The following is a 23,551-nucleotide window of genomic DNA, read 5'->3' on the forward strand; positions in this document are numbered from 1 at the left end:
TATTTTCAACATAATTCGGAGAAATTTTCTGGAAAGAATAACTATGATTTGTGGGTAAAATCATTCCTAAATGAAAATTCAATTTCTTAAGTATGTATTATAAATTTTCAGTTTTGTCAAATCGGGAACATACCCAATATTTAACCTTGTCAAACAATAAATACGAGTATCAGTAAGAGCCCTGCTTGTTAGCCGAATTCTTCATTTTCTAGAAAACTGGCAATATCAATATTCGCCCTATGTATTCAGTCAATCATGGCATTACTGATTACAGTATCATTTGAAACATCTTCAGAAAAAGGTTGATTCTGTTTGACAGTATCAAATAGTAGTGTCAACATGAATTATCGGTTCCTAATATTTATGGGATAATCCAAATCTTTTTGATATCAATCATGGCTTTCACTCTGTGGAACCTATTCGAGACATCTTTGTTATGTTTAAATGCATTCACGATCATAAACGAAGAGAGGTTGGTTGACAAATGTAAGTACAATATTTGATGTAAATATTCATTTGAATTATGGCTGAATAGACCTATTTTTCAGTTTATCGTTTGTTCTTTCTTTAAGAGCGAAAATACTCCACACTTTTACATTTTCAAAAGCTCTTTGGGAAGAGCTTTACTTTGGGCATTTCTTAATGGAAAATATGTCCTTTGCGTATGCATTATGTTGTTAGACAATATAGCCAACAGCAATTTTTTGTAATGTAAAAAAAAATAACTCAGGCGGAATTTTTTTGTCACAAATTTTTTTTTCACTTGAAATATTGGAAAAAAAGTTGATTTCAAAGATTTAATTTTATTTAGCATTATAAGAATATTGTAAATGCACGTGTGTGCGTGCATATATCTATACAGTGCGTTCCAACGAAAACTTGACCCACCCTGTAAGTCAGAAACGGACGTATAATCGAAAATTTCACCTCAATTTCATTCTAGGGGAAATAATTCTGGTATGGAAATCATATCCGAAACTTCACCCACTGCGGTCAGCAACTACCCTTCCTATTTTTTTCAATGGCATGGGGGTCGAGTGATACATCATTTGAAAGCTCTTTTGTCCCTCTATTACTTCTGTAATTTTTTCCGAAATTGGTTCATTCGTTATTGAGAAATTGAATGTTTAATTGAAGAAATCAACAAAAGTAATATCAATGGCAACACAAGCAATGGATAAAGTATTCAAAATGACCTCCATCTAGTTTCATATGCAATTATACAGTCCACTTTTGAAAGCGTTCCTTACATTATTGAAGATGTCCGGAGTCAGAAATCGAACAATTCTTTGTCGCAGGTTTTCTAGATATGTAGAATTCATTTAATTAGTAGTAAACGTTTTCAAATGGACTACACTGTTAGTTTTTTCTGCTCTGGTAGTTTTTGTTGAATTTAGTTGTCGCCGAATAAAAAAAGTTAGATAGTTGGCTACTGTCACTTCTTCACGAATTATTATTCATTCATCCTTGTTCACTGTGTTCCAACATGTTTTATTCTACTGAAGAAAGAATAGAAATTGTTGCAACCTATTACCGAAATAATGAATGTGCTAAAGCTGCTGCAAGAATTTATAAAACGAATCATCCAAACCACCACGTGAGCCATCAATACGTTAAACAGTTAATGGTTAAGTTTCGAACTTCAGGTTCTGTCCACAACAGAAAATATGAAGTATTCCGTCCTGTCAAAAATGACGGAATCAAAGTTGCAGTTTTAGAACATGTACAAATGGATAATCGACAACCGCTAAAGCGTCTGGTGTATCAGCTACTACTGTTTTTCAGATTTTAAAAGACTACAAAATTCCATCCATTAGGAAATTGATCAATAACCCAAACCTATTATACAATACATGTTTTTCCGACGAAAGTTCTTTCATGTTGAATGGTGAACTCAATAGACATAATTGTCGTTACTGCAGCGATGTGAATCCTCATTTGGTGATGGAAACACATTCACAAACTCCACAAAAATTGAATGTCTGGGCCGGCATTCTTGGTAATCATTGAAGGTAATCTCAATGGAGACGCATAGTTAAATCTATTACAAGACTATGAAGATCCTATGATTACACAACTTTTAGAAAATGATGACAATTTAGTACAAAACGAAATAAGATTTCAGCAGGATGGTGCATTCCCACATGTTGATATGGACGGGATCGACAGAAGGGGTCAAGTGGATTTCTTTCTGTGGGAACACCTGAAGTCGAAAGTGTAATCTCTGTCGCAGGTCTAAAAGACTTGCGACAGAGAATTGTTCGGGAATGCCGATTGCTGTCTTCGGACATCTTGAATTATGTACGGAACGCTTTAAAGAGTAGACTGTTCATTTCAAACAATTTATCCGTTGATTTCGTTTCCACTGATATTATTTGTTGTTGATTTCCTCAATAAAATGAACGACAGTGAATTTTCTGTCTTAAATAAAACGTTCAACATTCAATTTCTCAATAACGAATGAACCAATTTCGAAAAAAATTACAGAGGTATCACTCGACCACCCATGACATTGAAAAAAATAGGGGGGGGGTAGTTGCTGACCGCAGCGGGGTTGAAGTTTCGGGTATGATTTCCATATCAGAATTAGTACCCCTAAAAATAAAAATTGACGTGTTCTTTGAAATTTTCGATTACACGTCCTTTTCTGATTTACAGGGGGGGTCAAGTTTTCGCACGCACACACGACTGAAGAAGCTATTGTATAGCGAAACACGTGTAGCGTTTTTGTAAAACTGTTCAGTGCAAATTTTACTGAATACGTAATGAATTTTCATCGGCTGACTCCATCACATATCTATTTTGAAGTTCGGAAAACCATGTCTGCAATTCATATTTCCAAAAAGCATTCAACTATTTTTTTAGTTACCTAATCTTCCCTATTACATTTCGAACCACATCTAACAGAGTTCTTGAATAATGGTCCTTTTTATAGTGTTGCTGAATATCTAAGTCAGGAGAGGTGTTTGTTCTATTGCTAATTATGAATTATGGCAAATTTCCGATTTTCACATAGTTGAACGGGTTCAACTCGATTATACGAGGGTGATGACAAGGATATAAGACAGTTTTTTAGATTCTTTTTTTTTAAATTTTTAAATTAGTCTGCTTTTATCTCTACATAGGAATTCCCAGAGATACTCCCATCTCTGAAACCCGACCAAATAGTACTCGGCGTTTTTCTCTGCAAAATAATTGTTCATGAAGATTATTATGCCTCTTTATTTGATGAAAATCTCTATCCTCCAATGAGGGACCAAAAAGAAGTCGCTTAAGGCAAGATCTGGCGAGTTTGGCGGATGGCCAAGCAGTTCAAACCGCAATTTGTGGATTTTCGCCGTGGCAACCACTGATGTGTGAGACAGTGCGTTGTCTTGGTGAAAGAGGATTTTCTTTTTTAGCAAATGTGGACGTTTTTCCGCAAGTTTTATCTTCAGCTTGTCAAGTAATGATGCATAGTATGCTTCTGTAATGGTTTTTCTTTTTTAAAAATAATAGATTGGAATAATTTCATGACAGTCCCAAAAATAGTCGTCATCACTTTCCCAGCCCAAAATGCAGTTTTTGTTTTTTACGGAGCCGGTTTCCCCTTTGCAGTCCACTGTATGGACTGTATTTTTATTTCGGGCGTATAATGGTGAATCTAAATTTCATCTACAGTAATTATTCGGTAACAAAACTAGGAAGTATTGCGCCTAAACTGCGACAACAGACCGTTGGAAATGTTCATTCGAACACGTTTTTGGTCTAATGTGAGCAAACGCGGCACCCAACGCACGGAGAGCTTTCCCATGCCTAAATGTTGATTTAATGTGACAAACACATTCTTTTTACATGTTCAAACCTCTGCTATCTCTCTCACTTTGATTCAGCGATCGCCTAGCATCATTTGGTGAACTTTGGCGATGTTTCCGTCGGTTGTTGCAGTTTTTGGACGTCTCAAACGTTCATCGTTTCCCAAGCACATACAACCACGTTTAAATTCAACTGGTCAACTGTAAATGATGGTGCAGCGTCCCCATACACTGAATTCAACTCATATTTGCGTAGGCGTATTGCAAATTCAATGACAGGTCGATACTTGATTTTGTCCATTTTCATGAAAACCTCACATCAACTCACTCATACGACTAGCTTTTATTTACGAGTTATATCTCCATGTTGAGGTCGGAAACTTTATAGACCAAGATCGTAGTTGTGGTCACCTTCTTCAGCGTCTAAATCTAAACCAAGTTCATCGACCGCCCGGAAATCTGTTCTGAGAATAAATATCTAATTCCTACTCTCATGGTCGCTGACAATGCAGATAAGGGGACCCGAACTCGTGATGACTTCCAGGTTCCATCTATTACCATTCTGTTACATACACTTCAGACTCGAAAGTGCACGACCTCCTTCCATGCTCTTATGAAGGTGCATATGTTTCGGATTTTTACGTCACTACCCCATGGTACAGTAAAATCAGAACTACAAGCAGATATGTAACAGCAACTATGCTCTTGTCCAACAGTTCTGTTACTTGCCACGGAAAGAGTTCTTCGTAGAGGTTACCTATTGACAAAGTCATCTTCATTTTCATCAGGTTGGAAGTTTTTCCCCTTATCCTTTCAAATGATGTTCGTCAGGAGGACGAATGATTCATAACTGAAGGTGTTGGGTGGCGACATAGAGGTCAATGACCTCTATGTCGTACCCCTTCCTGGGGTATTTGCTGAACAAACTGTTCATTCCAAGAGACGTCGTGGGGCCTTCACTCAACCGAGCGACGGGGCCTTCTGAATCGAGTGTTTTTTTAAACCTAAAGAGGGGTAGCTGGCCAGCCCCGTACCGGAAGCTCCGACACCACAATGAATACGGTCTTACTTTGATTGTCGAAGAGGACTGCAATAGACTCTTCAGCTTGTTGGGAATAAGGGAATAAGCAGTTCTAATACATTCGGCAGTTCCTATTCTTCGCAACGGATTCAATACCCCAGGAGCACAAGACAGTACCAGTGTCTCGTTAATATCGTAGAAGTGCTGAAGTTTATAATAAAGCTCTCTTCAGGATGCGTTTTATTGATGGATATTGGCTAAAACCACATATGCTGGACATGCATTAGAGTCTCGGGCTCCAGCGGCAGGCCGCATTCGTGGTATCAGGAACGTCTATAACCATCACGTGACTACAATAGACTACTGGCTATGATGAATCTCTCCGTTTCTGACTTCAGTCCACTCGACTTGAGGAAAAGAGGTCAATGTCAAAGGCAGTCCGGAATTTGTTGCTGTCTCTTCAGCTATGAGTTGAAAGCACTGGCCAGATACATCAGTGCTCAGTAGTTTTTCCCACCAGCCCATCTGGACAAGACATTTGAATCAAAGTTCCTTTACTAGTATTTGGTGTATAATTCAGCCATTAAATAAATGTTTTATGGAATAACTTGGCCCTTTTATAAAAACTATAATGGAACTAGAAATGCAAGTATATTTTTTCAAAACTCAAATTGATTACTTTCAGTTGATTCGAAACATAGTAAGACAAATCTGTTGATGGAGGAAAATGAAGCAAAAATGCAGGTTTTCAATCTGATTCATTCAATATCGACCATAGCGAAGTGTAAGTAACTGCAGAAAAACAGAGATATTCTGAATTTCTTTGTATCTTTTTTTCAGTTCCAGTGATATTTCTGAACATCATAACAATAATATTAAAGCTACTACTGGGATCATAGGTGCCGATTTTGAAAATTTTTTGTGTGCAACAATCAATGTGGAGTAATATAACGAATGATTTCTGAGATGTGTAATTTTTTCTAATTATATGTTTATTTGGGAGGCAAAATAGTACAAAAGAGTTGAAATGATCAGATTTGAAAATATATCAAAATCAATCTAGCAAATGTAAGCGAATATATATTTTTATCATTCAACTTTTCAACTTTCAACATAGCAAGATATCACAGTCAAACAAAATTTTTCTAAACAGGAATCATTTTTAGTAACCTTCCCAATTTTAGGGTTACATCATCAGGTCCATTTTTAGTAGTAGGTGTGGACTACGCGGGACTCTTCATTATTAAAGATAGGATGGGACGCGGTTGTAGAACAAGTAAATGTTACATAGGATAATTCATTTGTCTTGCGACTAAGGCTATACACCTTGAGATTATATCAAGTTTATCTTCTGAGGCGTTTTTACGAGCTCTGTGCCGTGCAGAAGAGGTAAACCAAGTAAAATGCTTTCTGATAATCGCACCAATTTTGTAGGTCCTAAAAAAGAGCTACGTAATTTACTAAAATCTAAAGGTATGTATGACGATGTTTCGGCATTTGCCTCAAACAAGCTTATCGAATGGCAATTTATACCACCTCATTCCCTCACTTTGGTGGAATATGGGAAGCGGAGTGAAAAGTTGCAAGCATCATCTCAAAAGAGAAATTTCCGAAACTCCTCTAAGCTTTGAAGAATTTTGTACTGTGTGTGCGCAAATAGAGGATATCTTAAATTCTCGACCTCTATTACCCCTCAGTTCAGACCCTAATGATTACATTCCTTTAACTCCGGCTCACTTCCTAATTGGCAAGCCTATGGTAGCAGCACCAGACCACGACGTGACCGACTTGAAAATCAATCGTCTCAATCGATATCAGCTCCCTCAGAAGATGTGCCAACATTTCTGGCAACGATGGATGGTAGAATATTTCTCTGAGTTGAAGCTGCGTAGCCGTTGGAAGCAAACGCAGATAGAACTCGCCGAAGGAAACCTAGTCCTCATCAAGGAGGACAATACAGGACCAATTAGGAAAAGTTGTTTCACTACATCCAGGTCCTGATGGAATCAGTAGAGTAGCCTCCATCAAAACGTCCTTTGGCATTATCAAGCGAGGTTTTCAGCGCGCTATTTAATTTCTTGATAATTTGCATTTCATGTTATAATTTGTGTCTCGAGTTGAATGAAGCTATTAAAATTCAAACGTGCTTTGTCATTAAGCACCCATAAGACAAGTAACATACGTAAAAAACGATCATTTTTGTATCGGATCATCAAGTGTGATGAAATTTTGATTGACTTCAACAACAAGAGATCTCCAAGACAGTGGTTGGACACCGATGAGCCACTTCTCAAACGCGAGACTGTATGGTTGTCAGCGGCTGGTGTGATTCATTGTAACTTTCTGCAACCAGGCCAAACAGTCGCAGCAGAGTCCTATTGTGAGGAAGTTGCGTCAGCAGCAGCCAGCACTGGTAGAACCTTCGCCAATCAGGGCCAGGAAAAAAAGGCTTCCGTCGACTTTATCGAAACTTGAACAAACGGAATTAATCAACTCATGTTATTCCAATTGAATTGAATGAGTATTCACTGAGATATTACAGTTTAAAGTAGACTCAAAAAGGAGACAAAACTTTTGAAACAACCTATATAAGAAAAAACATGTCTGATATACAACATAAAACCATCCAACACCTATATAAAACACCGTTTCTCATGGGATGGGATGGGATGGGATGGGATGGGATGGGATGGGATGGGATGGGATGGGATGGGATGGGATGGGATGGGATGGGATGGGATGGGATGGGACGGGAAGGGACGGGACGGGACGGGAAGGGACGGGACGGGACGGGACGGGACGGGACGGGACGGGACGGGACGGGACGGGACGGGAGGGACGGGACGGGACGGGACGGGACGGGACGGGACGGGACGGGACGGGACGGGACGGGACGGAACGGAACGGAACGGAACGGAACGGAACGGAACGGAACGGAACGGAACGGAACGGAACGGAACGGAACGGAACGGAACGGAACGGAACGGAACGGAACGGAACGGAACGGAACGGAACGGAACGGAATAGAATAGAATAGAATAGAATAGAACAAAATGAAATAGAATAGAATAGAATAGTTTATTGGCTACGTGATACTTTTGAACAAATATTTGTAGCAAGTCAAAACACAAAAATTCATAAATATGACGTCATATATACAAATAAAACTATCACAATGCTTGTATAACAGAACAGTGTACATAATAAAAAAAAACAATCAATCAACTAATGTTTAAAGAATAATTGTTACTCACTCAAAGTCACATGAATTATCTATGTTGTATAACATGTATTCATCTGTAGAATAAAAACAGTGATTCAAAAAAAATTATTTCAGTTTTTGCTTGAAAGAGTAGAAACTGAGTTGTTTTATGTGACATGGTAACTTATTATAGAATTTCAAATTCAATGAATTATTTTGTGAGATGCTCAGTCTGAATCTCTCTGTTCATATCAGATTTCCTGATCTTGTAGGGTATTCATGTTGTTGCGATTGTAAAATGTATTTTGATTTATTTTTATGAATTTCAATCAATGTTTCAAATACAAAAGCTGTAGGAAGCGGCATAATTTTGAGATGAATAAAAAGTGGGCGACAATGATCTTTAAAGCTGGCATTAGATATTAGACGTATAATATCTAATGCCAACTTTAAAGATCATATTATCATAGGTAGGCATGGCTTCGTTTCTCCTAACTGAATTGAATTACCTTGTTTATATACAATTGAGGACAGGTAGTCAGATTTCATCAATTTTCATTGTAGTTTCTGCGTTGAGAGCGACTCGAGCATTTCGACCTTTGATAACGTCTACCGCAGCGGTAGACGAAACGTCAGGCACAAAAACTTGCAGACCGCGGCTTAAAAACCCGAGAAATAGCTTCCACACAATGTATCAGTTGTCCCAGTCACGGTAAATTAATTTCACTTTTCAGATACATCATAAGTCATTTCCTTCAATTATCTAGGTTACATTGCGAGAATGCATTACAGAAATCGCATAAAGAGACTACGCAATGCATTTCACTTTTCTTCAAACGGAAGACTCTTCCTCGTACTTACAAAGTGATTTGTGGTGTTGTGTATTTACGAAACTCCATTATACGTAGCTGGTTAATAAACACAGTTTGACTGTAATGTGTTTTACTGAAATGATTAGAAAAATGATCAACTGTATGGCTAATTTCGGGTTTATTATCACTATAACTATCACTTTATTTTTTTATATGGGCGCTATATTGGATTCTTTCTGATTTGAATAGAACCACCCTTTCAATGATGTATCATAAGTTATCATTCGTTTTCTAAAAATTGGAGATATTGAAAAAAATAAATTTTCATCATAATAAATAGGCTTTGACTTTCTAATGTTTTTAAATTTGACTTTCAATTTGTTACACTCAGTGACATTTTGTTATTGTAGAAGTCTTTGAATTTTTGGCGAAAAATGATGGCTTTCACGAATGAAGAAAAAAGAGGTATGATACAAATTTATTTCAAATACGATAGAAACAATGTTAGGACATCGGAAATGTATTTAAACTTGTATCCCGAAAGACGACACCCACATCGAACTGATTATTGGATCAAAATCTCACCGAGTTTGGTACATTTGAAAAGCCGAGGAAAAAATACGGAGACAGAATGGACCAGGAAACTAAAGAAAATTTGATGAATAAGGTTATGTATGAGGTAAGTTAGACATTGTGTCCTTTTCAATAAAAATTAATAATTTGCAGATAAACAGGAACCCGGGGAAATCTACAAGTCAAATTTCCTCTGAAAAGAATATTCCTCATATATCTCAAAAAAGCGGTTTGAAATGTTACAAAATACACATATTTCAAAAATTGCATTCAGGTGAGCCCGAAAGGCGATTAGAATTTTCTAATTGGCTGATAAGAAGACCTTATTTTCCTGTTTTCCTGGAAAATATAATTTGGACAGATGAAAGCACTTTTACGAATTGTCGGATATTCAACCGAAATAACGAACACATTTGGAGCACAAACAACCCCAGGCAGTTCCGAAAGATTCGACCTCAAGTGCGATTTAGTTTAAACGTATGGGCAGGAATTTACAAAGATATAATTTTGGGTTATCATTTATTTGACGGAATTCTGAATGCAAAACGTATCATCAGTTTTTATTGTCGATTTTCTAAGACTATTTGGATGATCTATACCTTTGGCTAACTAAAAAAACATCTGGTTTCAACATGTTGGTGCTCCACCGCACACTACCAGACGAGTATCTAATTACCTGACAGAAAGGTTTGGTGATAAATGGTGGTGAATAATGGACCAGTGAGGTGGCCAGCTAAGTCTCCAGACTCAAGTGTTATGGATACATTCTTATGGGGTACACTGAAAATTAGAGTTTATGGTTAGAGGAAATATCAAAATATTGATGACCTTCAACACAGCATTGTTAGAGAGTTCGGAAGATTGAGGAGGAGGAAAATTAATCGTGCAGTGAATAATATTCGAAAAAGGGCACAGTTGTGTTATCATAAACAAGGCCAGCGTTCTGAGCATTTGCTGTAATTTACTTTTGTCTTTACATTTTAGTTAATTATTGTTACTTGTTCAAAATTATATTTTCATTGAAAAGGACACAATGTCTAATTTACCTTATAGACACCTTATTTATCGAATTTTGATTGTTGATTCTGTTTCCGTACTTCTTCATTGGCTTTTCAAATGAACCAAACTCGGTGAGATTTTGATCCAATAACTTGAACATAGTTCGATGTGGTTGTCTTTCGGGACAAGTTTCCAATGTTCTAACACTGTTTCTATCGTATTTGTAATAAATTTGTATCAAATATATTTTTTCTTCATTCGCGAAAGCCATTTTTCGCCAAAAATTCAATGACTTTGTAACGGTTTGAATTTCTGTATTCAGAAGAATCAGTAGAGCCGCCCTGTAGGTTTGTTATTTTATCAGCATATTGCTGGTGATGGTGGGTTGTCTAGTAAGCAGGAGTAAATAAAACCGAGGAGATTTTTACGGTCAGGATTTAAAAACGATTCAGATTAATATCTATCGTAAAGCCAACACAAAAGCAAGGTTCTAGTAAGGGACTGTCCGAAACCTAAAAACATCTAAGGTCAGTCAAATTACTCAATTCAATATTTTCATCTCCTATTCTTGAAATATCGGTAGAAAATTGCATAGCACATGTTTTCAGGTTTTTTGGACAAGAATATTAAGATCACCTATGAAAGATTCATGTCGAGCACTGTCAGACCTTTTATTAATTTTTTTGGTGGTGAAAAAGGCTTTCAAGACATATTTATCTGGTAATGGGAGAGATTCTTCGGAAAAGCTATAGTTGCATCATACATATCATTCTTTGAGATATGAGGAGACACTCTAGAAAGTACCAACGGAGAGCCGTAGCAAGTATATGAAAAAAAAAAATATAAAAAATGATGACAACCCGTGAGCAGAAGCTCACGGGTTGTCATCAATATCGGACATAGCACTCATGAAAGTGGCAAACCATAGACACGTGTTTCGGGCTTTTGGCCCATCATCAGTATGGTGCAGCCAAGTGTAAGGATGGGCAACACTTGGTTACCAAAAGATAGAAATATAGAAATACAAATGCACGAAGCCACCAACAGGAGCCAACCGCACATTTGTGGTTTCAGTGGATAGATCTCGTGTTCACAAGAAAACTATCAAAATCACCACGGAGGCAGCTATAGCTACCTGCGTGACATCCGGGTCCAGGAAATTATACAAATATGAAAGTTATTGAGTGTCTTGATATAGAAACATAAGTTTGATGGGCCAAAAGCCCGAAACACGTGTCTATGGTTTGCCACTTTCATGAGTGCTATGTCCGATATTAACTTATGTTTCTGTATATATATATATATATATATATATATATATATATATATATATATATATATATATATATATATATATATATATATATATATATATATATATATATAAATAGGAAAGTTATTGAGTGTCTTGATATAGAAAGAGAAGTTAATATCGGACATAGCACTCATGAAAGTGGCAAACCATAGACACGTGTTTCGGGCTTTTGGCCCATCATCAGTATGGTGCAGCCAAGTGTAAGGATGGGCAACACTTGGTTACAAGTTACAAGTTACACAAGATCTATCATCTGAAACCACAAATGTGCGGTTGGCTCCTGTTGGTGGCTCCGTGCATTTGTATTTCTATCTTTTGGTAACCAAGTGTTGCCCATCCTTACACTTGGCTGCACCATACTGATGATGGGCCAAAAGCCCGAAACACGTGTCTATGGTTTGCCACTTTCATGAGTGCTATGTCCGATATTAACTTCTCTTTCTATATATATATATATATATATATATATATATATATATACATATATATATATATATATATATATATATATATATTTGCCTGTTTTTTTACATTAGTTCTTTGTAAATAACATATGAAAATCAATTTTTGAGTTATTACACAGTTGGTAGTGAAGTTTGTAAATATTTCTTTCTATATATCAATTTAATATACATTTCAAGCTTGGAGCTTCCCTGTTGAATCCGTTCAACTGGCGCCCCAGGGCTTACTTTTTTCCATCTATTTCGACTGTAAAAAAACATATTTTCCTTATCCACGTCCAGCCCCGACAATAATCGACTAGCCTGGGCCGAACTACCTTTTGGTAATTACATAAATACCAAGTAGGTTATAACTTGTATAATAACAAAATGTTATTAGTGTAACAAATTGAAATTCAAATTTAGAAACATCAAAGTCAAAGCCTATTATGATAATAATTCATTTTTTTCAATATTTTCAATATTTCAAAAAAGAGTGATAATTATACATTTATTCAAAACAGAAAGAATCCAATGTAGCGTCCATAAAAAAAAAATAAAGTTGATGATGGTGGCCGGAAGACGAAACGTCGGATAGAAAATCTGAAAACACCATTATGTAGCAGGGAAAAAATAGCAATGTGGAAGTGCAATTTATTTTCGAATACTTCGAAAAATGAAGTCAGAAAAAAAATAAAAACAATTTACCGAAATTTCTGTTTTTTCGGGATATCTCCGGATATACTCGGAATTTCAGAACTTTCTCAACGGCATATTGTTAGTCGGGCAAATGCGCAACTTTACTCCAATTTAACCATCTTCGTATCTGTCATAGTTTCCGAGATCGAATTTGCAACATCCAGTGGGTACTTCCTCACACTAATGGGCCATCATGTATAAACAAGCCTTTGCAACCTGCTTAGTTTGTTGCATGTTTGGCCACCAAGCTAAATGAGCATATCATATAATAGTTGTAACCACCATTGTGTACAGCCAATAAATGAAGTCTGGATTCAGTTCCCATTTCTTTCCATAGCAAGATCTGTCAAATATTTGTCCATAAAAAACATTCAAAATCTGAGAGTAAAACATAAAAAAGACATTCATATCAAACAACAAAGTTAATTAAAGAAACGACCTTCAAATAATTAAATCATTTACACAAGTAATATTACAGCATACAATTGGCATGTCAATGATTTGTACTTGTGAAAGAAGGATGAGACTGAATCAGATCGAAGGAGGATATGGAGATTGCAATCTCGTACCGATGTACCAATGAAACAAACAACAGTAAATCTCCTTTCGATTACTTTTACTGTGTCATTAGGTCCGAAGACTCGCCGACGACCAATTAGAAGAGATTTCTATTTTATCGGTCAGCGGTGAATTGCATGAAGACGAAGAGAAAGGATCTCCAATTCGGGTCGACACGATCTGATCGATGCTTCCGGGCAAACGGACACTACTGGTTACTCTTCTCCGTCGAATTTCGTTTTCCTGCACGTTGGAATCTACAGATACCGGGTGAACCATTGTAGTCCAGTCATTATAGTAAGTTCACCTCGGAATTCGAGATATCCAGCTGTAAGTCTGTAAATACTTGTATATTGACACCCTAAAAGTTGTCTCAAAACCTACATATGGTAGGGTGTAAGCAACTATTAAATTTCAAGGTCAAAGGTCACAAAAATCGGTTTTTTGCGCTTTTTTTGGAAATATCTCATTTCCTATGGGTTTTTTGCTATTTGTATTTATTATTAATATTGTAGAATATTGTACAAATTTTGTTTAAATTGTTATTGTACAAATTTTGTTTAAAAAAATTTTTTATACGGTGAACCGTTTTCGAGATAGAGGGCGGAGAGCACGCGGTCACAGCATCACTTCAGGTCAACCGGTGCCTCCGGTCGAAAACGCGCCATATATAGTTGATGAACTATCGATAAATCAATGATTATAAATATTTGTCAATTTTTATTAACTATTATATTATATTTTATAATTTTTTCCTAACTTATTCACTTTTTATTCAGTATTAATTTATTTAACAACACTTACCTGCCCATGTAATTGCAGAATTGTTAATGAAAATATAGGAATTATATCTGAATTTTAACCTAATTAATATTTATAACTTCTTACATGATAAAAAAAACAAATAAATTATAAATTAATCTTTTTATTAAAAATATCATTGAATACATTTATTTTTATTGAAAGTAAAGAAATGGAATAAAGGGTACAAAAACTACAATTTATCGTCGTCTTCTGGCTGCTGGTAAATTTTAAACTGGTCTTCATTATCGTCTTCAACGACATTTGTCTCAAGTTCTTCCATGATTTCGGGGTCAAAGGTTCCATCTTCGTTAATGTCGCTCTGATATGGTAGAGCATTGAGACAAGCTTGCCCATTACATTGGCCACAAGCCAAAGAGCATTGCAAGCCCGCTTTCCTGCATCCGCATCGCGAACCACGACCACTCTTGCAGTTGCAGAAAATTGTATTTAGCAAATCTTCTGGAGCAGGTGGTAAAATTGTCATGATAGGCTCCTGAAAATCGTTTCGCATTGCCCAACCCCATACCTGGGGTTCCAAATCATGTCCTAACCAAGTTTGAACTTGATAATATACACGGTTGAAATGTTGATGAGCAGCTGCACTTGTTGGTGGAATATTTGAAAGCTGCACAGGTTTATTAAGTTTTGTAGACTTGACGTAATGCATATAACGAAGATGATCGAGACTTCTCACAGATTTCGGAGCATTATTGACTGCCAATAAGGTTTGAGTTCCATTCTCTAATAATCTCTGGGCCGAACAATTTTCTTCCTCAAATGCTGCAGCTAGTTCATCCAAATTTGTCAGTTTCTCAAAAACTTTTAAAAATGATTTTTTCCCTTTTTAAAAAGCGCAGAAGTTGTGTCACAGCCACTTAATGCGTGCAGAAATAAAATATGTTTTTTAGAATGAGGATAATTATCAAAACTTTTAGTCGAGTATATCTCCGTTTTTACATTACCTTTCCCAACTTTTTTGAAGAAAATTTCTTGTTCGTAAGACAGTGTACATTAAAATGACAAGTAAATCAATATCTTGTCCTATTATAACTGCAGTTTTTTTAGACTTTGATTCGTCAATTGCAGTTTCAACAATAAGAACATCCGCATCATCTCTGGCTTGTTTAGTAGTAATATTTGACCTGAAGTGATGCTGTGACCGCGCGCTCTCCGCCCTCTATCTCGTAAACGGTTCACCGTATCAAACATTTTTTTAAACAAAATTTGTAGAGAATTTTGTATTCTACAATATTGATAATAAATACAAATAGCAAAAAACCCATAGGAAATGAGATATTTCCAAAAAAAGCGCAAAAAATCGATTTTTGTGACCTTTGACCTTTTAATAGTTGCTTACACTCTACCATATGTAGGTTTTGAGACAACTTTTAGGGTGTCAATATACAAGTATTTACAGACTTACAGCTGGGTATCTCGAATTCCGAGATTCTTACCTAATTTAAGCTTAAATGACTGGATTATTGGAACAGTACCAAAAATGAAATCGGCACATAACAGCCTAAAAAAAACTGTTTAGCGAAAAAGGGCATGACGTCATCAGATATACGAAATGAGAAGCCTGCTAGGAATCGCCACTGGTTCCAGACTTTTCTGTGTAGGTGGTGTGTAAGTTCTGTTTTTGGTTGTTTGTAATCATCTCTCTATGTTGTGAAAGTATAGAGGAAAAATAGTCGCAAAAAGAATTGAATAGTACATGGACTTATTTATTAAACCCGAAATCCACAGTACAAAATGTTTGCAACTATTTCAATATAAATACATCGCACATATTTCAAAGTCATGATAAAATAAAATTTATTTATTCCAATACACTCAAATATATCGCTTCAGTTCAAATTATTCAAATTTCAAATTTGAATAATTTGACTTCAGAAACACTTTGATCATTGAATTTGCTACAACACACAGTTTTTACATTAGTCGAAATATTCCATAGTCATGAATAATCCACTAGTGGTAAATTACTTGTGTCTGCCGTTTTAAAAGTTTCCTGGATTGAACCCATCTTCACAGATATCTAGTGACGTCATATTAGCTTTCGATAAACTCGCAGCTTCAAAGTCACGTGTCCTGATAACGGTAAATGCTATCGATTTGAAATGTTTGCCATTGTACTTTGGATGATAAACAGTATTGAAATATGTGTATGAAAAAATGCACGAAATTAGATTTGCTGTATGTAAAAAATCGGGTAATAAATATTAAACCACAGTTTCGTTTAACAACCGGGAATGTGTGGTCATGGTTATTGTGCTAGAATTATATGCTAAATCTTATGTCACGAAAATGTCCCCAATAACAGAAAATTAGCTTTTAGAATCAATTCTCACCTTGAAAAATTCAACATCCCTTGACATGGATGGATTCAGTAATACTTTTCTGAAACAAATTGGTCCCAGTATATGCAAACCGTTAACAGTATTAATTAACTCATCAGCACAAAAGGGAAATTTTCCAGAAAAACTAAAATACGCAAGGGTGTGTCCAATATACAAAAAAGGAGACCAGAGTGATCTGAATAACTATAGATCAATAAGCATTATTTGTAGTATTTCAAAACTATTTTAGCTGAATATGAAAAACCAGCTGTGTGCTTTCTTCGACAAATATAATCTGCTTTCATTATCGTAGCATGGTTTCAATAAAAAGAAAAGCACAGAATCTGCTCTCTGTGAATTCCAGAGCCATGTAATGAAACATCTGGACAACAAATAATTTATGATGGGCCTATTTCTAGACTCCTCACGCGCTTGCGTCGATCATAAATTACTGATTTATAAGTAATCGAGATATGGTGTCAGGGGAGTACCCCTGCACCTTCTAGAGTCTTTTCTAAGCAATGGAAAGCAAGTTGTGGAACTTAATCAGTCCTACTCAAATACCTTACATATACCTCAAGGAGTTCCGCAAGGCTCGATCCTGGGACCATTTATCTTTGTAGTTTATGCAAATGACCTCAAATGATAGTCATAACATGACTAACAACTTTAATATACATATGGTGTGTTATACCGATGATACTAATGTACTAGTAGCCCAGAACGATCTGAATGCATTGGAAATTGTAGCCGAAAATACTCTGAAACATGTGCTGAAGTGGTCGAAAAACAATAATCTGAATCTAAATACATCAAAGACTAATGCTATGTTAATTAGTCTGCGTGGGCACAATCTAAACTGCAGACTTTTTGATGGTACCCCCAGTGAAATAGAAATGTCAACATCGGTAAAAATGCTGGGTATAACTTTTGACGCAAACCTAATCTGGACCCCACATATTGACAATCTATGCACAAAACTGAGAAAATCGTGCAGCTCTTTGAGTTTCATGAATAATCATTGTTGTGAAGAGATGCTGCTGATCCTGTATCATGCTAATTTCCACTCACACCTGATATTTTAAACTGGGGAAATTGCTCCTCTGTAAATAGAGTGTTTACTTTACAGAAATATGCCATACGAATACTGGCAAAACTAGGCTCTAGAAATTCGTGCAGACATTTTTTTAAAGAATTACAGTGACAGAAGCCTGTGTGCATAAAGATCTATCAATATGGTTAAACGTTTACATAACTATTGCACTAGAGGAAAACAGTTTTTACTACCAGTACGCCATCGTACTGCCCTCTTTCACAAAAGTTATGAAGTGAATGTATGCAAATTTTTTAATATTTTACCCGAGACTGAAAAATTGTAAAAACATATATATGTGTTTAAAAAATGACAAAATAATTCATATTATAAAAAATTGTTACACTTTTGAAGAATTTCTCAACTAGAACTTGAATTATTTTCTTTTTTCAATCTGTGTGACTGTTTATAAATCATTTATTTATTACTCATTGTGTATATACAGCTATATATAATATATTATGTTATGCGCCCATTGACGTCTTTCACAATAATTTTGTCATAGTGTACATTAAACCTATTAGTGTACAACTTCATTATTTGAAATAAACTGGTATTATTATTATTATTATTATTATTATTATTATTTTCACCGTAGTGTGCGCTGGTCAGGGCCTATCCCACGAAGCCCCGATACATTCGGGAGGGCGCGCCAGCATTATCAACCAATAACCACTCCCCACACCGTGGGTTAAGTGATCATTGGGTCCGAGAATCATGTGCCTTGAGCAAGCGCAGTGAGCCAAGAATGACAGCCTTCTGCATCTGTGCGGCTAAGATTTCTTTCTGCCTTAGTGCGGCAAGCCGGTATGATTTTAAGATTCGAGAGTAGAGAGGACATTATTCCACCAAGGACTCCAATAATCAGAACAACCATCTTGACAGAGTGATCTGGATAGAGTCTGCGGAGTTCGAAGAGAAAATCTCGATATTTTATCCGTTTTTCCTTTTCTTTTCCGACGATATTCGTCTTACCTCTTACTCTGAATTTAAGTACTGGCTCTCGACATGCGGTTCTTTCAACAAGTTAGCAGTCATCGTCAGAAGGTGACGATTTTAGCTCCTAAATTCACAAGAATTTATTCAGAAAATAAAATATATATGATTGCCAGATAATGAGATTTTAGTACCTATATTTCAACGTATCATCGAGTGATTTTTTTGTATTAAGAATCCAAGAATCCAATATATTGCTTTGCTGACGACAGCAGACTTGTATCGTCATTACATTTGGATTCTAGGACATCAGTTGCGGATCCAAATAACTATAGACCAGTCACTTTGCTATCAGTGGTATCAAAAATCATGGAGAAAACCGTAAACCTTAATATCTTCGAATATTTGGAAGGCTTCAACATCTTGAGCAACCATCAATATGGTCGTTGAATAAACTTCCAGATAACGTTTTTCCAAATAGATTTAATCTCCAGTGATTCAAATCCAATGTGTATCGCTACTTTCGTACAGGCACCGCTCCGAGAGCGCCTGAAGGATTTTCCTGTAGTGCTTGTGTTTTATACTTGAAAAATGAGTTATGGTGACGAAGTAGTCGAAGACACGAAATTCAAAAATCTATACCCGTCTATCGATTCAACTTTTTTTGGAGATTCATGTATATCAGGGGTGGCTGGCTTGATGAGATCAAATATCTACTGTTTACTGACGAAACCCCCTGTGCGATATATCAATTACATATATTTTGAAATCTTAAATGAAACAGCATAGTTTAGTATACAATGTGTAGTTTTTTCATTTTATCAAGAGGAAAAATATAAAAGTGAAAATTATTTTTCGTAACTACTTATTTATATTAATGTGAGCATTGCGTTTGAGTATGTTCCGCTAGCATAGCTGAATCAGGTTTGTAGTTGGAAATTGCCAGCCTTAAAAAATTAAATTTATGATCGCGATCGACCTCTTGACCACCCCTGACGTAAACCAAGTAGAAAACAAATTCCGTTCTTGATGATGGCGTCTACAGAAGAGTTATTGTTTTTAATACTTCTGCGTTATCAATACAATCGTTATGTTTTTCAAGCAACTTAGATGCTGCAGTGTTTTGAAAATTGCTGATGTATGCGGCCAGTTATCGCATGCAGGAATGAAATTTGAGTTTTCACATATAGTCGGTCGGCATACTTGAAGACTGGCTATAAATCAAATCATCTAAAGGAACAATTTGTTCAGGACAGTTTCAGCTCCCTACACTATAGGTTAATGGACTGACACCTATCAGAAAAACAACTACTCACGTGGCTAATACCACAAAGAGTATTGGTTTATATCCGACAGGTGTCAGTGCAGGATTCTTCACTGAAGTTATTCCTGCATATGCTGTTGGCGATACAACTGTCGCAATAGATTTTCGATTATTGGAACACACTTGCAGACCGGTTTCGGACTGTTTGGCCACTCGTCAGGGCAAGGTTATGTCTATCATCAACATAAAATCGATAAATTCCGATAATTGAAAATCGAACTCCTTCAGAGTATCATTCCTCGAACTAGGCTGAAGCGGACAACAAACAACATATTTGTCATCGCCCCATCTGCTTGTGAACGAGGTAACCAACCGCATACCTGAAATTATTGCGGTTCTAATAACGAGGACATCAACATCATTATTAGCTTGTTTGACCAGAATTTTGCAGCCGGCAAGCGCGATTTATTGTGATCATTAGCGAAAAATTGTTGTTGGTTTGTTGACCAAAAACGATATCAGACGATGAATATTTTTTTGTAGTTCGACGACGTTGTTTAGAGCTCTGAAATTTTTCGTGTAATTACTATAACTATCAAATATTACGGTAACGTTATGACCGAAGTGTTCTATCATCGAACTTGGGGCTAGAGGTGCACGAGTGACAAAAACTAAAGGTAACCGGATTGTTTTTCGCCGCCAATTTTTGTTTCGTTAATTAACTAGGCCTTAGATGATGCATACTGACCATATATGAATGCATATTTGGATTTTATTTATTTATTCAACGGCAAAGCCAATTTACGAAAACAGCTTTAACAAAGTGTGAGGAACTACAATAGTTATTTATGTATCAAGGGAATTAGGAGGGCCTTAATTACCGATGGCAAAGTTTGCGTCCCGAGGGCCTCTGGCCCGAGGGACAGCAATTGCCTGAGGTTATTAAGGCTCATTAATTCCCGTGGTACATAGATAATTTTATTTCTGACCGATTTCAAAAAAATTTTGTTCATTTTTGAAACGGAAAAATGTACCAATTCATTACCTTCCCGATATATTTGAATCAGGTACCATTGATTATAGTAGAGTTTTCTTGTTGCTAGGTTGTTGCTATGTTACTTGTTTATAAACAGAACTTTGTTATCAAGCTGTGTTTGCGGTGAAAACGTGTTTTCTACCCCAAATATAATGGAGGATATTTTGAAAAAAGCTGAACAAGCAAGAGAATCATTAATTCCATCGAAAAGTGAAGCCGTATACCAAAAAGAATACAAGATATATCTGGACTGGCTGACACGGAAAAATGTTATGCCAAAAGATGTCACTGAAACTGTATTTCTGGCATATTTTCAAGAACTGGTAAGGAATTTTCTGTTTTTCGGTAGATTTGGTAGTAATTGTGTTTATTCGTTTCAGTCAGAAACGTATAGTCCGAATTCTTTATGGACTAAATGGTCAATGCTAAAATCGAAGGTGACTATACATGAGAAACGAGATATTACCAAGTTCAATGAACTACAGGCTTTTTTGAAACGGAAGAATAAGAGTTATAAGCCGAAAAAGTCTGCTGTTTTATCTCCTAAAGATATTATCAGATTCCTAAAGGACGCTCCTAATGATATTCATTTATTGCATAAGGTAATTTTTTTCTTATTTTCCTTTTTGTGTGTATTTATTTCCTTTTTTTTGTTATAGGTTGTTTTGATTATGGGTTATTTTGGAGGATGCAGAAGTCAGGAACTTTTGAATATGAAGATATCGGATATAGAGGACCGGGATTCCGTTATGGTACCGGAAAGTAAAACTGGTGTATCGAAGAAATTTACAGTTGTGGATGAAAAAGAGTTCTCCGCTTTGCCTTTATTAAGACTTTATATGTCTTTGCGTCCTAAAGGTATTGAACGATTTTTTTGAGCTTCCGACAAAATAAATGTACATCTCAGCCAATTGGAAAAAACATGTTTGGGAAAATCCCCAGCAAAATCGCAATGTATTTAGGATTGCCAAACTCATCTTCCTATACGGGACATTGCCTTCGTCGCACTTCTGCTACTGCTCTAGCCAATGCAGGAGCAACTATGACTAACTTAAAAAGACACGGAGGTTGGAAAAGTTCCACGGTGGCGGAGGGGTATTTGGAGGATAGCATCGAATTGAGAAATAAAACGGCGCGTAGGTTGTCTACTTTGTCATCAGAAGAGGCAGGTACCTCGACTGTAGGGAACAGAAGCTCCAGCCATACAAAAGAAGAAATTGTTTCCAGTGGCGGAAGTAATTTTCAGGGAACATTTCAAAATTGTATATTTATTATTTGTAATGACGTGAATAAATAAAATATGGTTCAGTTTTCATTTCTATTTATTTTTACTTGTGAAAGGTAGAGGGAATTATAAAATCTATAATGTCCCAAGGGAGTTATGACCCTCTTTATTGATAGCGTAACTATGACGATGTAAGCTTATAATATCCCGGTCAGAAATAAAATATTTTTGAATGCTCATATCTGTTGTCTACATTATAATTTCCAATTTTACAAAACATTTAGCAAAGTGTGAAATACAAAATATCAATAAAGCCTTATGTCAAGTGACTACATTACTGAAAAATGAAACAATTCTGGTACTTACAAGAAAAAAGATTTAATAATCTGGTACTTACAAAGAAAATGGTAAGGTAAAGAAAAGCTTTGAAAACGCTATAGCCTTTTCAATTGATTTTTAAAGACCTGAAGTGATACATTAAACAGATCTAAGTTATTATGATATTGATTTCCCAGCTTCAAAATATGAGGAATCGGACGGTTCAAAGAATAATTGGCATGGAAAACATGTATATGAAAAATGTCAGGATTTATCGTATCTTTTTGCTTGGTATGAAAAGTTATTAGTTGAAATAATTCTGGGCAGTTTGTTTCAGTATTTATTAACTTGAAGAGGAAACTCAAGTTCATAGAAATTATCCTATCTTCCAATGATTTTATATATAACTTGGTTAAAAGTTGACTGCACTCATATTCATTTCGTTGAATACCAAAGTGAAAAGCACAAGTCCTTAAGAATTTCTTTTGAACATTCTCAATCAAATCGATATTTACATTATAGTATGGGTCCCATACAACTTCTCAACATAAAATCCAGCATTTTGAGACTTTTTGCCACAATTTCTGATACTTGAAGATCAAAGTTAATTTCGCTATCAAATTTAACTCCGAGATCGCGAATAAATGTTTCTTTTTTAAGGGCTATATTATTCAATGTATATTCAAAGAATATACTACTAATTTTAGCGAACATAATGATTTGTCACTTATCAATGTTTACCTCTAACAAACTATTTCTACCCCACATGGAAAAAGCTTCGAGATCTTTTTGAACTAATTCAGCATCTTCTCGGCAAGTAATTGCTCGATAAAGTTTGAGATCATCAGCAAACATAAAAAATTCTGAATATTTGAAAACAAACTCTTTGTGAGTTTTAAATCGCGATATCTCGAAAACGGTTCTTTCTCAGAACAAAAATATCGAAACCATTTTTGCAGCGTACAAACTTTCTACCATACATTTTCCTGGCAGCTCTCACCATTCACGAGATTCACGCAAAAAAATTGTGACTTTTAACCTCGAATAAAAAATAACGCACGGGTGTGATTGATGAAGACTTTTGTCATTTCATTTAAAATGACGTACTTAGGGACTGTACAAA

The 23,551-nt window shown here is 35.9% G+C and overlaps 2 protein-coding genes across 3 annotated transcripts; both read left to right on the forward strand.

Annotated features, from left to right (window-relative positions):
• The first annotated feature begins 294 nt into the window (after positions 1-294).
• Positions 295-5,780, forward strand: LOC111511443 (immediate early response 3-interacting protein 1). Its single transcript, XM_023167457.2, has 3 exons — positions 295-486; positions 5,501-5,599; positions 5,656-5,780. The coding sequence occupies exons 1-3, from the start codon at positions 396-398 to the stop codon at positions 5,712-5,714; spliced, it is 249 nt and encodes an 82-aa protein (XP_023023225.1). The 5' UTR covers positions 295-395; the 3' UTR covers positions 5,715-5,780.
• A 14,548-nt stretch (positions 5,781-20,328) lies between these two features.
• LOC141481939 (uncharacterized) lies at positions 20,329-22,309 on the forward strand. Of its 2 annotated transcripts, XM_074174374.1 has the most exons (3): positions 20,329-21,208; positions 21,266-21,487; positions 21,545-22,309. In XM_074174374.1, the coding sequence occupies exons 1-3, from the start codon at positions 21,038-21,040 to the stop codon at positions 21,761-21,763; spliced, it is 612 nt and encodes a 203-aa protein (XP_074030475.1). In that variant the 5' UTR covers positions 20,329-21,037; the 3' UTR covers positions 21,764-22,309. The 2 variants fall into 2 exon arrangements, with proteins under 2 accessions (XP_074030475.1, XP_074030474.1); XM_074174373.1 differs by having other exon boundaries at positions 20,890-21,487; positions 21,545-22,306.
• Positions 22,310-23,551: the final 1,242 nt, after the last annotated feature.

This window comes from Leptinotarsa decemlineata, unplaced genomic scaffold, assembly GCF_025532065.1.
Source record: "Leptinotarsa decemlineata unplaced genomic scaffold, Ldec_3_MD MMD2_tig00000576_RagTag_RagTag, whole genome shotgun sequence".
NCBI lineage: Eukaryota > Metazoa > Arthropoda > Insecta > Coleoptera > Chrysomelidae > Leptinotarsa > Leptinotarsa decemlineata.